Raw genomic sequence first — 14,579 nt, forward strand, 5'->3', positions numbered from 1 at the left:
TGGCTTCATCGGGTTGACACTTCATCTTCAGGTGTGCTTGGTGCTGCTCCTGGTATACCCTCCTGCTTCTCTATTTAAGAACGGTTGATCCCCTGACTTGATGGTAATGGTCAAGTGGGGGATATGCCAGGCCACGAGGTTACAAATCATACAATTCTGCTGTTGATCACCCAGTGTCTCATGGATGCCCAGTCTCAAGTTTCTAAATCTGTGCAAAGTCTGTCCAATTAGCACATTGACAGCACCACACTACATGTGGTTAATCTTAAAGTGAAGATGGAGATTTGTTTCCACAAGAACAGTGTGGTGGTCACTCTCATGGGCAGATGCAACTGCAGCTGGCACACTGGTTCCCTCACCACCTGCTGCACCCAGTTTAGCAATTATTTCCTTTAGGGCCCAACTAGCTAGATCTGAAGTACTGCAGAGCAACTCTTGGCGACAGACCTTGAAATCCCCCACCCAGCGTACACACTGTGCTCTTGCCATTGTTGGTGCTTCATCCAAGTGTTGTTCAACATGGAGTACCAATTCGTCAGCCGAGAGAAGACAGTATGTCATAATCAGGAGGTTTCCTTGCCCATATTTAACCTGATGCCACAAGGCTTTGGAGGGTCTGGAATTAACGTTGAGGACTCCTGGGGCAACCCGCTCCCAGCTGTATATTACTACGCTGCTGGTGGGACAGGATGTATCCATGGATGGTGATGGCAATATCTAGGACAGTCATACTCATTGAATTGTGCCAAAGGTCAGGCTGTTGCTTCTCCCTTCTTTCCTGTTGCTTAACTAGTATGTGAGACAGCTCTCCCAATTTTGGCACTAGCCCCTAGGTGTTAACGAGAGTGTGACTTCGCAGGGTCAACAGGGCTGTTTCCGCTGCCATCTTTTCTGGTGCTAGGTCAATGCCAGGTGTTTTATCCAGCTTCATTTCTTCAAGAAAGATTTGCTAGGTCATTTCATTCAGTTGAACCAGTTATTACAGACAGCAATAGAGTCAGCCACATTGCTGTGGGTCTGGAATCACATGTAGGGCAGACCAAGTGAGGACGGCAGATTTCCTTCTCTGCAGGACATTTAAAAACCTGTCTAGTTCACTAATCAACAATGGTTTCATGTGATCAGAAGATGATTCATAGAAAGGGTCACTAGACCAGAAACATTAACTGTTTTTTCCTTCACAGATGCTGCTAGACCTGCTGAGTATTTCCAACAACTTTGTTTTTGTTCCTAATTTACAGACTCTAGTTCTTAATTCCAGGTTTTTTTAAAAATTGTATTCAAATTCTGTCATTTGCCGTGACAGGATTTGTGCCTGGGTCCCCAGAACATTAGCCAAGTTCTAGATTAATATAGTCTAGCATACCACTAGGCCATTTCAGTTTGAAAGTAAGAATATCAGGTCCAAGAGTAGCATGTGAAACCTAAACAGAGGGCAACCACATGGGCATGAAAATGGAGCTGGCCGAAGTAAACTGGCATACCAGGCTACGGGACAGACTAGTAGACAAAAAGTAGCAGAAATTTAAAGCAATATTTCAGATTAGAGGAATATACTTATTCCAGAGTAAAGAAGAATTCTAAAGGGAGGGCCTACTATCCATTTTGGTCAGGGCAAGTGTCAAATTCAAATAAAAGCAATTGTGGAAAGAGAAGAAGCAGCTCACACAATTGGTCATGTTACTAGCAGTAACGGTACAAGATAACTTGAAATATGTACAGTTTGCTAAGAGCTTCTGTTATAGCATTTAAAAATGAAAACAATTATGCAAAGTGAATGCAGTTCTGCAATAGAGAGAGTGTTACAAAGATTAAAAAAGAAGTCGATGGAATTTACAAATATACAATATTTTGCTTACATTCATGATATAGGATACAAAGATCATTCTAGTAACAGCTGTAAATCAAACAGAGGGAGAAACGAACTTAAAAAATATTATAGTCATAAGGAAAGTGGTTCTATGCAAACTGATGGAGCTATGGACTGACCACTTGCCAGGTGGAGATAGACCTCTTCCTAGCATTTTACTACACAATCTGGGTGGGTTTGAACATATTTTTCTAAAATTCCCTATATTCATGTGTTCTACTAGACTGAAAACTAGCAAATATAGCCCCTCGAATTCAAGTAAATGCATCAAAAAAACTATAGTTTGTTGCCCTGCCATCAGTCATGCGCAACATGTTAGAAGCAATTAGATTATAACTGCACACTTTGAAAACTCCAAGTGAGAGTAGAAACCACAGAACAGGAAGAGTTAATAGTTTAGGTGGATGGGGTGAGTGAGAGCAGTGAAGTGAATGTGATATTTTCACTGGAGACAGCTGTAGTCCATAAGCTGTGGTGAGATGGATGCACACCAGAGTTAGACAGTGAGTGCTGTCCCCCTGCAAGTGAGATAGCACAGAGGAAACCTTCCTCTTGCTCAGTACACAAGATAGACATTCTTATGCAGCTGGGCTTACCACTGCACCTAGGACACAAAGTCCCTGATTTGGACTATTAATGCCAGCTGTCTGCCAGAGGGGTCTCTTTGGTGGTCAGCTGCTTTTTTTTTGGGGGGGGGGGGGGGGAGGAGAAAAAGAGAAGGGAGAGAAAAAGTGGCAGCCCTTCTCACCACCATGCCCTTCTAGCACGGCCCTCTTCATAAAGCAGTGTCTGATCTTTGCTCTTCTCTACACCATGAATTCATTAAAAAGCAATCACAAAAGGTGTAGCACCAGTGCAAGTAGCAGTTCCTGGCTTGCAGCATCTGATGTGGTGGGCAACTAAGCTTTAAATTTGGCACTAGCAAGATGAATATTGGACGGTACAAGCAGCAAAGCACTGCCTCTATCGAATGGATCCTGAGAAGGGGGTCTCAAGAGTCCCGTAATACAATCAGGTGAAGAGGCTGCGATTGCATGAGCAAAACGTGTTCCGAACTATGGGAGTCCAGGCACAATTAAATGTAACTTAACAGAAATGTTAACTGAAACTGGGACAGTTTTCTAGTTTCTGAAGTACAATTTTGAATAGCCAAGAATTGTAATCAAGATTTAATGACAACTATAACCTCGGGTGACCCATTGAAAAAAGTCTGCAGCTGCAGCATTACATGTAATTTGGATAATCAGACTAAAGATCTATACTGGAGACAGACTAGGAGAGAATAAATGATATCACTGAGGAGGACAGAGCTGATCAACAGATTAAACTGAAAGGCTGAGCTTTATTAAAGATCCAAATGGAGTTTAGGAAACCTATTTACTAATTAGAATTAAATTCTAAATCACTGAAAGGAAAGATGTTCACCTTGCCAGCAATGCCATAAATCTCATTTGTGTGTTCTGGTCTGCAAACCTTTAATGGGTAAATGTTCAAACTAAGCAGCAATACATACAGTATCCAGAAGCTGTTCATGATTCTCAACAGCCAACATGTAGTGCAGAATTCTTGTTACACTGCCACTTACAATTCATCCCAATGTCATGAAACGTGAGGATGACTGGGCGACTTCCTTTTGGTGTCCCACGGACAGCGACGCGGATGGTACCGAGAGGTGTCTCAACATCATGCTCCTGTTAAAAGAAAAGCATTAGCAATTATGTTTATATTTTGTGCCAATAAGATACATAATTAAGTAAAAGCGAATGTGCATTTCAATTCATCCAAAAAGTTAAGCACTTGTAAACAGGTCTCTGCTCTAAAAGAGAAAAAATATTACATATGGGGAGCAAAAGGGTCTATTCAAGGTAATGCAATCTCAACCACTTACAGTAGTTCTATAAATAATTTCAAAGCAAACCGCTAAAAAATATCCAGAAGTGGGTGATAAAGAAAACAAAAGACAGTACATCACAGGAATCAGCCCTTCACCCAGCCAAGCCTGTGCTGACAAATGATGCCTTTCTAAAAGGAAAACCTTTTGCCTCTTAATATATGACAGGACTTTTCAAAAAGCAAAACAAACAAAATTCTCTTTTGGGCAGCAATTATACATATACAGTGTCAGAATTTGATAATTCAACTTTTGGAAAAGTCAGATCTTACAATATCTACCAAAAGTACAGGCTGCTGCAGACTCACTTTGCTAGTTCATTCAACATATATTACTGGAGTCTACACAAAATATTGGGTATGTAAATGGGATGGCAAGCATATAACAGTAATTTACACAAACAGTGCTGTCAGATTTCAAAATCAATAAATACAACTGCTATCAGAAAGAAACATTTTTCCAAAAAGCAGTAAGTCTAGTGTAAAGGTCAGCAAATGTGTTCTGCTCCCATTTATTGCTATAACGGAATCCTGAAAAGGTTTTCAACTGGGGCAACTTGTATTTAGAAGCGTATGTACAAAAAGCTTTAAAAAGATAATATTATTATAATACTCAAGACAGAATTTAAAACAGGAGAAACCACATCATGAAACTGATACTCTTGATTAAGTGTGTTAATATGAGTTATGGGGTTCAAAAGCAGTGACAAAGCTCAAATGTTTCCCATATTATGTATCTTCCTCACGAATTTTAATGTTAAAGCAAATTATGGTAGAACTTAACTGTCTTTCCCAATACTTAGAGGTTCTCAACGCCACCCCCACCATCCCAAATATTAAGAAAAGGGTAAGAGGAGATTTAGGAAGTTGTCAAGGAGTTGAGGGATATCACGAAATGGCACAAAACAAAAAGGCCCGAGGCCAAAAAAAAAATCAGCCATGTTCTTCCAGAATGGCACAAATATCTTAGCCTTTCCATTTGTTTCATAAAACTTTAGTTAATCTAAGTCAACATAAAATGTGTAAGGTTGTTCTTTGATTACTTTAAGCCTTTTATACATCTACAGCTTGCTAAAAACACCAATAACAAACTCTTCAACCAAAATATCCACATTCTAACTTAGATATTTTATGTTAGGCAATAAGTGACTTTTTATACCACAGATTTTCAAAATAAATTCTGTAAAATCTGCTACATAACCAAAAATCATAGAAAGAAAATTGAACAGGTAAGTGACACAGTAGTAAAATGCTGAGTGAAGTATCTAAAGACTCAATTCACCGACCTCAACTATTTCTAAAAATTCAAATTCAGCACTGGACACAAGTTTAAAAAAAGAGAATGCTACAATCTCCCAATTGCACATGAGTTGTGACACCAGTATCAGGCTACTCTAGTTTAACTAGAGGAAAACAAGTGTTAGTTTCCTCCTATGACCATCTATAACTGACCATGTAGTAATATACCCAGATTATGTTATGTAAATACAAAGATTGGTTGAGTCAGGTGAAAATAACCAGGGAGATTTCCAGAAGTCAGAAAAATTTAAGGTGCTTTAAAAATACATACTGCATGCAAACAATAGGAGCAAGGTTTAAACCAAGAAAAGACAGGCAGCCAGTTTGATCGGTGGTAAATTATTGGAAGCATTTCTGAGGGACAGAGTTACTTTGAAAGACAGGGATTAGCATGGTTTTGTTTAGAAGTCATACCTAAAACAACCGGATTTAAATTTTAAAGAGGTGACAAACATGTAAATGGGGGCAATGCTTTTGACATTTTGCTTAAGTCTTGTTTTCAGTCTCTTGTGCATGACTTTATCCAAGGTAAGAGCCTATGGGATCCAAGGGAATTTCACCAATTGGCTCCAGAAATTAGCTAAGTGGAAGGAAGCAGGGGTGATGACTAAAGGGTGTTTTCATTGCAGGAAGTTGGTGTCCAATAAGGCCATAGCTAGAGTATTGCATGCAGTTCTGGAATCCACATTCTAAGGATGACATGTTGCACTGGAGAGAGAGTGCACAGGAGATTTGCCATGATGTTGCTGAACTGGAGAGTTTTAGTTGCAAAGAGAAATTAATAGACTCAGGCTGTTCTCCTTACAGGAGAGGCATAGGAAGGAAGGAAGGAACTTTTCTCTTGATGGAGGGATCAGTGTCTAGGGTGTGTAGGTTTAAGGCTGGGGGCAGGAGCTTTAGAACGGATGAGGGGAAAAAGACTTTCACTCAGGATGACAGGAACCTGGGACTCATTGCAATACTGTAACTGCTGCAGCAGAAAAAAATGAAACTAAGTTTCTAGGAGTATAGCATGTACAATGTGACAACGAACAAGTCTGTTTCAAATGAATCTCAGGTGTAGGGGTAAACAAGGAGGACCAAGGCACTGAAGTAATTCTGCTGGTTTTCAAATTAATGCCATCAATTTAAAAAAATCTGGACAGCAGACGGATCTAGTTTTAACTTGTCATTAAGTCAACATGCTCAGGTGACTAAGCTGAGTGCTACCAACTAAGCTGCAGCTGACGTGTATAGCTGATCTACTTGCATGTAGATTTTGATTGAAGATTGTTGCAACTAAACTTCTTAGCCTTTTAAATATAAAGGCTACCACTTGAAGTATTTTGTTACTATTTAGAGAACTTTACTCAGTGGTAAGGGCGTAGAACGCACTGCCTGTCAAAGTAGTTAAACTCAGCCACTTTAGAGACATTTAAACAGTCCTTGGATAAACATAAGAATGATGATGGGATAGTGTAGGGGGATGGGCTTAGCGTAGTTCACAGGTCAGCGCAACATCAAGGGCTGAAGGGCCTGTTCTACGCTGTATCTGTCATCATAGGAAAAAGACTCTCTGTCCACCCTACCTAAATCTTCTGATCATCTTGTATGTCTCTATTAAATCACCTCTTAGCCTTCTACTCTCCAATGAGAGCAGACCCAAGTCCCTCAGCCTTTCCTCATTAAGACCTTTGCTCCAGACCAGGCAACATCCTGTTAATTCTCCTCTGCACCTTTTCCAATGCTTCCACATCCTTCCTGTAATGGGGTGACTAGAACTGTATGCAAAGTCAATAAAAAAAGGATCTCCTAGTTTGATAATTAAGATTGCCAGTTTACAATTCTTGTTGCACCTCCAAGTCACTTATGGACCAGCCAGCCATTTCAGTTTAAAATGAGTGTCATTTCCAACACTCCAAAACACACACACCCAAGTCTGTCTCCTGCATCATAGTTCCGATAAATGCAATTTCTAATCTCCTTTTAGTACTGTTTAAGTTCTATATTCCCAAACAATTATTCATCTGTAATACTTTAAATATGGAGACAAAGTTGCAGCTTTAATTGAGAGGGAGGGTCTGTAAAATGGCTTTGCATTTTTCACTTCCCACAGCAGCAAGGAAGGGAAGCAGCTTTGAGGTAGAATTGGGATTTCCCCCTTTGTAGCAAAGTAATACATATAAAAAAAAGTTGATTAAAAACACCAAAAAGTATATGATTTGCAAAATTGCTACCATAGTATTTGAATCAGCACTATGGGGAAGTAGTTTAAAAATTAAAGGAAGCGAAAATATTTGCAGAAAAGCCAACAGGCAGATCAAGGATACAGGACATCATAAAAAAGAGGAAAGCAAGCATGTGCAATAAGGGGAAAACAATGCTAACTGAAAAAAAAGTTCATCTAGATAGAAGCCAAGCAAGTCTAGTTGATTCTATTATATGAAACCAAAAGTGCTGCAGTGAGAGCACTGCGTAGAGAGATATTAAACTGATCCATTTTTTCTACTGTAAAGATCAAGAGAGTTTTAGATCTTCATTTGGATATTAGCAAAAGCCATTGTGTTGGGAGAGAAATGCAGTTGTGGTATACTGGCTGGATGCAGTCATGGGACCCCTACCATTGTGGCAAGTACAATGAGTGTATGAGTCGGTGGTGGGGGTACAGTAAAACACTTCCTAAAAGCGTTATCCTGTTATTTAGGAGGATAAGGCTAAAAGTTACCTTGTTGCAGAGATCAGTACAGACGCAGGAGATTTCAGCCTGTCCTGCTGCTTCTATGAAGGAAATTGTTACACAACAAAAAAAGATGCAATCTCACCTGGACTTGCCTTTCAGATGGACATCAGTGTCAAATACCTGCTGCTTATCCCCACTGTGCCCTTGCAGGCTACTGATATCCGATATTCATCCATGCCCCCTTGAGTGCCTCAAAATGAACTTGCCTCCAAAAGTTGCAGTAACATTTCCTGAAACATCAGCCTTCATATGTTCAATCTCTCCAGTAGCCATGGAACTTACTAAGGCAACAGGAATTTATATTGGTAATGAATCATTAGGGAGCTTTCCCCCCCAGTGATCCCTTCTTAGGCAAGATTTGATTTTAGCCTTTAATCAAACAGTTTGTGAATATTCAGCATGAGCTCATAAAGGTAGCTACTAGGAAAAATGTTAAATCAGATCACAGGCGTGAGGAAAGAAAACAAAAGTCAGCCTTTTTGTGCTATACATGTTATTGCAAGAACTAGTTTTGATCAAAACAAAAGTCACACCCCCACGATGACTCAAATCAGCAATTTCAGAGATCATATCAGCTTTTTGATTCAAGATACCACATTGTAGTCTCTCCAGTCTGGAAGCCTTTATTTAGTAGAGCACTTTGATAGCAAAACTAAACAAGATGCAATATTTTGAAAAGTAACATCTTAATATTTTTATCACTTCTATTTCAGAAAGCTTCTTGTTTGCAAACATAGGATGACATTTAAAATGCCTAAGCAGAGAAAAAAAAAATTTAGAAAATTCCAGAATCCTAAAAAGTGACTCAGTTCCAAGCTTTCTGGACTGGAGTGATTACAATGTCTTAACTTACAATTGAAAAATTACCTGTGTTTCAAGTACTTGAAAACTTTTGGCATTTGCCTGTTTAAAAGAAAAAAGTAGAGTTCGTAAAAGTACCAGTATGTGAACAACTGTCATGTGTAACCAAGCAATTTAGATCCAATGGTCATAGATACAACTTGATTAGACTGCAAATCTTCTGGTGATGGCCTAGTCATTATCGCTGGACTGTTAATCCAGAGGCCAAAATCATTCCCCATACCTGGGTGTGAATCCTGCCATGGTAGTTGGAGGAATCTGAATTCAATAAGAGAATCTAATGCTGAACATGGATCCACTGTCGATTGTCGTAAAACCCATTTGGTTCACTAATGTCTTTTACTGAAGGAAACTGGCATCCTTACTTGGTCTGGCTTACATGTGAATCCAGAACCACAGCAATGTCACTGACTCTTAACTGCCCTCTGGGTAATTAAGCACAAGCAATAAAAATGTTGCCTAATCAGCAACACCCTTGTCCCATTATGAACTTGTTTGTTTAAATGTGACAGATTTACCCACAGCTCTTTTCTCCCACTCCTAAAACTGACTTCTCTGCTCATTTTCTAATGATCTATTCTGTTGCTGATTCCCATTTTCATGTTACATCTACTTTCTTCAGGAGCTCAAAACCACATTTGTTTTGACAGGCACTTGCTGGGTCACTACATTCTGTCCACATTTTAAATGGATACAGAAATGAAAATATTGTTCTTCCAATTTTATCTTTGATGGCTACACATGTATTTCATTTCAAAACTGTTCCTGAAACTGAACAGTCCTCCATTATTTCAGGAAATAAATACAAAAGTAGTTAGGACTTCAGGAAAAACATGGAAAATAAATCAAACTGTTTTTCCTTCACTCAACAGTCTGAAGTTTTCTATTCCTTCTCAGCTTTAAAAGAGAATTACTCAAACAGATCTTTATTTCTACAAATTTCAAAAGATGTGAAATTACAAATTTCTATCAAATAGATATTCCTGGAGGACAACTGCAGTCTATTTTTCCTTTCAGGTCTTTTAAAATTCCAAAGTTGGTTAGTGCTTAACCATCGCTCCTCAGTGCGCAGTAATTTCAACTGCTTGTTGTTTCATATTGAAGCAGGGCAAATTCCTGAAAACAGATAACAAGGTGTAGAGCTGGATGAACACAGCAGGCCAAGCAGCATCATAGGAGCAGGAAAGCTGATGTTTCGTGCCTAGGCCCTCCTGAAAAACGGTACTACTTTAGTTATCAAATCCATCCACTGTCCTGAATGGCACATGTTTTAATACACTAAGGCAAGAGTAGACGAAAAATAATTCCAAGCTTGCAAAGCATTTCAGGCTTAGCCTAGCAAACATGAGAAAAGGTAACTGAGAAAAAGTCTTTTCCAGTTAAGAGGAAAATATTCACAAGTGGCTCTTTTTGCCTTCTTTGAGTAATAAATCTTTATTCCTCCAGTTACACTTATTCCTCACACTAAGTAATTCTGCACTGAAATGGAGCAGTTTATTCTTAGATTATGAATCAGTAACCACAATCGTAATTAGGTAAATTAAAAATATTAGCTATTAAACTTTCAGCAATGCCAAAATGCTACCATACAGTACTAAGTATACTTAGTTGATCAAAAAGTTAATGACATTGCTAGGTTCCCAAAATTTTAGGTATGTTGTTGAAACTGTAGAAAATAAATAATTTGCAGCTATTAATTGGAGCCATCAAGGATAAAACTTCAAAATGCATGAACTATCCCAGCAAAGAGATCCAGTAATTCAGGTGTTTAAATGTTACCTGCAAGATGTATAGGTTTCTTTTCCTGCGATCATTACAATGTCTCCCCAATACCACATCTTTAGTTTTTAAGGAAAGTCTTAGCAGTGAAAATAAAAAATACCACTACGCTGAAGGTCAATATTTGGGGATTAATGTGAAACACAATTTAGGTCAAAAAGATAAGCCCTTGCAGAAAAGGTGCTTATACTCATTTACAGGAAATGGATGGACAGTCAGACAGTAGGGTCACTACCCTGCTGCAAAGTGGCGTACTTCCTGCCAGTTTAAATTCAGCTTCTCAGCAAATGGCAAAGCTACAGGCCAAATGACAGCAGTGTCTTCAAGTGTACAGATCAGGATAAATGTCCAGTTAGAGAAAAATTGAAACTGCCATTATTTCAAATGCTAAGCAAATGGTGAGGTCTTATGGATTGCAAACGTTTCCATGTTATTTAAGCCACTTTGAACACACTGGCTATTCTACTAGTCCTTTCCTGGGAGGAAGCACGTCATTCAGGCCCTTACACTGACAGCATTCTATTTGGTATAGAGCAAAAATATTATTAGTATACTTAGTGCCTTAACATATAGTCAGACCATGGTATGGAGGCTCCTCAGGAAGTCAGAGATAGGTGCAGACAAGCCTGCGCATGTGCACGCACACACCATTTGCAATGTGGCCAAAGTGGAATTTATTCCAATATTTAAAAAGTCACAATTTTGTATTTGTGACACTAAATGAATAAGAAATTCAGAAGAAACTTTTTAAAAAACCCAAATGAATGCCAAGACTATTGAGTGAACTACCTCAAGTAACTGAAATGATAAAAATCTTTAAAAAAGTGAAGCTAGATGAAGAGGAGGCAGAACGAAATAAGGATATACTAATTAGGTTTAAAGGAGAGAGGGAAGAGGCTCATGTTGGCTAATTCTTCATAAAGTACTGAGCATCTAGTTAATTAATTACTTGCACTGAAATTAAAGCAAGAATCCATATCCCCACATACAAATTGAATAAAAACTCTACACAGGGTCTAAATCTTGTCAAATAAAACAAAAAACCACACACACACACACACCTCAACTTTCAAAAGATAAAAACGCTTTCAGCCTTTCATAGAAAATGTCAATTACCATCGAGGCTAGCATTTATTGTCCCAATTTGCACCAAGTGGCTAACCCCTTTAGTGGTTTCTCAAAAATAAATCAATCCTACACCAAAGGTCTGGAAATCTCACGTACAGCAGGTTGGGTTAAGAATGGCAGATGTCCTTCCCAGATAAGGGATTAGCGATACAGGTGTTCTTTAAAAAAAGATGAGTTGCGGTAGCCACAATGATAAGATTTTGTTTTTATTAACTGAGCGTATATTCTAATAAATGTTTAGTATGATTTGAACTTCTGCCTCCTCAGCATTTGTCTGGGCCTCTGGATTGCTTATCCAGTGACCTTGACCCTACCTACAATATTCCCCTCTACTTTTAACAAAATACCTGAAAAACACCTAATAGCATGCTTACCTCAGAGAATCCAGAATTGTCCACCAACAACTGTCTGACTTCAGAAAGTTGGATGTCTCGTAGAGACATAATGTACACTTTGTAGGTAACTACAAGAGAGGAAAAAAAGTGAGTATCACCAAGACAAAAATCAACTATAAAATGAATAGCAATTCCAGACATAGGAACTAGAGATAGTGTTGTAACACTTCTCTTCCCAATTAAATTCTCTTCATGAAGTTGCACTGTAGATATGTCAGTATGAAATGCATTAAAAATCCCATGGAACTTTAGGCAAAGCATTAATACTGTGTCAAGCACCATGCTGGTTCTAACCCTCCCACTTCTGCTGGTTAAAAGAGTCATAATTTAGAATATGCTTTTGAGGAAGCTCTAATGGGGTGTCACCCAGTTCCAAGCAAAGAAAAGCAGCTCAAGTCTCAGACTCCATTATTCAGTCAATTCTGCTGAACATAAGTGTTGATTAATTCATCTTGGAATCATTTGTAACAGTAACATTTTGCTGACAAAAAAGTGACATTGTTGCTTGCTCTTAACATCAGAACTTTTCTGCATGCGTGACATCACTTAAGTGGATGACGCTTTAAAATCCTGCTCAATTGTATAGCACTGCACATCAATGATTGCTACTTTGGACCAGCTGGCCACCGGTCCAGAGATCACATTTTGAACAATTGCACTTAAGGTGGAAAGCACAGAAACATTCCTCCTGAAATTTCCCCTGTCAACACCAAGAGATTGTTGGTTTGGTTAGTAAACTATTACAAAAGACATGGCCTATGGATAAAGCAACAAGCTTCATGTTGATGTGTGCAAATTCTGTGCTTAATAATCTTTCTGCTAACCTTAAGAATAATGTCCATGGCTTTTTTTCAGTTACAATACAAAAGTATTTCCCTGAAACATGGGAATGGAAGCATTAGCTGAAGTGTTGTAGTGTATATTTCCACTTACGTTTTTAAGAAAAAAAAATTGTCTCTGGATGTGTCTACAAGTGTACTTCTCTACCAAAATAACAATTGAGATTGGTGACCGAAGAGATTCAAAATATGCACTTGGGTATTAATTCAAACTGGAAAGGAGTGACTAAGTTGTTACAGGAGGCCACTACAGTGCTAAACTAACTTTCTGCCACTGACCAGGTCTGGAGGGAGGTCGACAAAAAAAGTACCTACCATTTGCATTCAAATTGTAAATGAGTGAGTCATAACACAACCACTGGATACAGTGCTCAAATATATTCAGAATGGAGATTGATTTAAACGTGGGTCATCTGGGGACTTTTGATTTTTACATTTAAAGTCCAGGTACACCCAGCAAATGTGTGGAAAGTGGAGGGGGGAAAAAAAAAAAGGTTAAACTTCACAAAAGAACACGTTAGTCATGAAAATACTTTAACTAGACTGAATGCCAACATTTTAATGATTCTTCATTTGTATGAAAGTCACTGCATCTAAAAACAGGTAGCAAGAAAGGTCAGCCTCACAAGGAAAATCTCCATTGCACTAGTGGACAAACCTGTGTTCCAACCATCACAGCAGGGTCTATTAAAAGAAAGGTACAAAAACAGAAGTTGCTGAAAAAGCTCAGCAGGTCTGGCAGCCTCTGAAGAGAAAAATCAGTTAATGTTTCAGGTCTGGGTGACCCTTCCTCAGAACTTATCCTCTTTTTAAAAAAAATATAGCCGACACCAGGAATGCAGGTGATTAAATATTCCACATGTAAATCAAATATAAAAACAACATACTTTAAGTAACACAGTAAACAGTATTTTGCACTTTATTTACAGCATAAAATGCATTTTTGCCATAACACAAGAAACTTACTGACAGAACTCTCACTCACATCCTCGACTGACTGCTCTGATATCAGGAGATTGCAATAATACAGTAAACTTCTGTTATTTCAGGTATAATATTTATCAAATTACAAAGAGCTGGCTCCTAAGGTGACAGTTAATTTAAAAAGGTCTGCTGTACTACAATGTGACTGATTACCTTTTGTTTAATCGTAAAATACAGACAGCACTGCAGACAGTTTCTGGTGACAGTCACCTGATTCACAGCAAGTTTCCTAACTGTCAAAAAAATAAAATCTTCAATTTGTCCCAGCCTTCTCAACTATTAATATATTAGCATCATTTAATACAGCAAGTGGTTGTATGGGGACTGGATGCTGTAGGCCATAAAAGAATGCTTACAGTGCAGACATTGCAACTTAATCTTGATGGGAAGTAAAGCAGTTTGCTGCCCAACTTCATTAGATGCGACAATAATTTGCTGATGATCACCATTTAAAAAAGTTACTACTTTGTAAACATTCCCAACAAGCCAAAGACAACATTAAAAAATTTAGTGAAGGTAAGAGAAGGGAATAGAAACTGTAAATGTATAAAATAAAGACACGATTAGAAAGAACCGCAAAGCAAACAGATTTGGAACTGCAAATATAGAAGTCATTTAAAGCTAGTGGTACAGTTAATAAAGGCTGTTATATAAAGCACACACAAGGATTCTAGTGCTTTCAGGACCGAACTGAAAAAAAAAAGTGAAAATGGTACACTTGTATTGAATCACATTTGGAGTACTATAAAGTTGTAGCAAAAGATGACCCTAATTTTCAAATCCCCTTTGCATGCATGTCCCTGTCTCTTTTTCAG

At 38.4% G+C, this 14,579-nt stretch overlaps 1 protein-coding gene across 3 annotated transcripts in view; it reads right to left on the minus strand.

Annotated features, from left to right (window-relative positions):
- LOC125451544 (protein NDRG1) overlaps positions 1–14,579 on the minus strand; it is a 61,379-nt gene that overhangs the window by 31,914 nt on the left and 14,886 nt on the right. For 2 of the 3 annotated variants that reach the window (XM_048528742.2, XM_048528741.2), the window contains exons 2-4: positions 11,921–12,009; positions 8,646–8,681; positions 3,456–3,561 (exon numbers count right to left, since the gene is read on the minus strand). In XM_048528742.2, coding sequence (XP_048384699.1) covers positions 3,456–3,561; positions 8,646–8,681; positions 11,921–11,989 — 211 coding nt within the window. In that variant the 5' untranslated portion in view covers positions 11,990–12,009. The remainder of the gene's footprint in view (positions 1–3,455; positions 3,562–8,645; positions 8,682–11,920; positions 12,010–14,579) is intronic. The other variant, XM_048528743.2, reaches the window with a different exon arrangement.

Source organism: Stegostoma tigrinum, chromosome 5 (genome assembly GCF_030684315.1).
Source record: "Stegostoma tigrinum isolate sSteTig4 chromosome 5, sSteTig4.hap1, whole genome shotgun sequence".
Taxonomy (NCBI): Eukaryota; Metazoa; Chordata; class Chondrichthyes; order Orectolobiformes; family Stegostomatidae; genus Stegostoma; species Stegostoma tigrinum.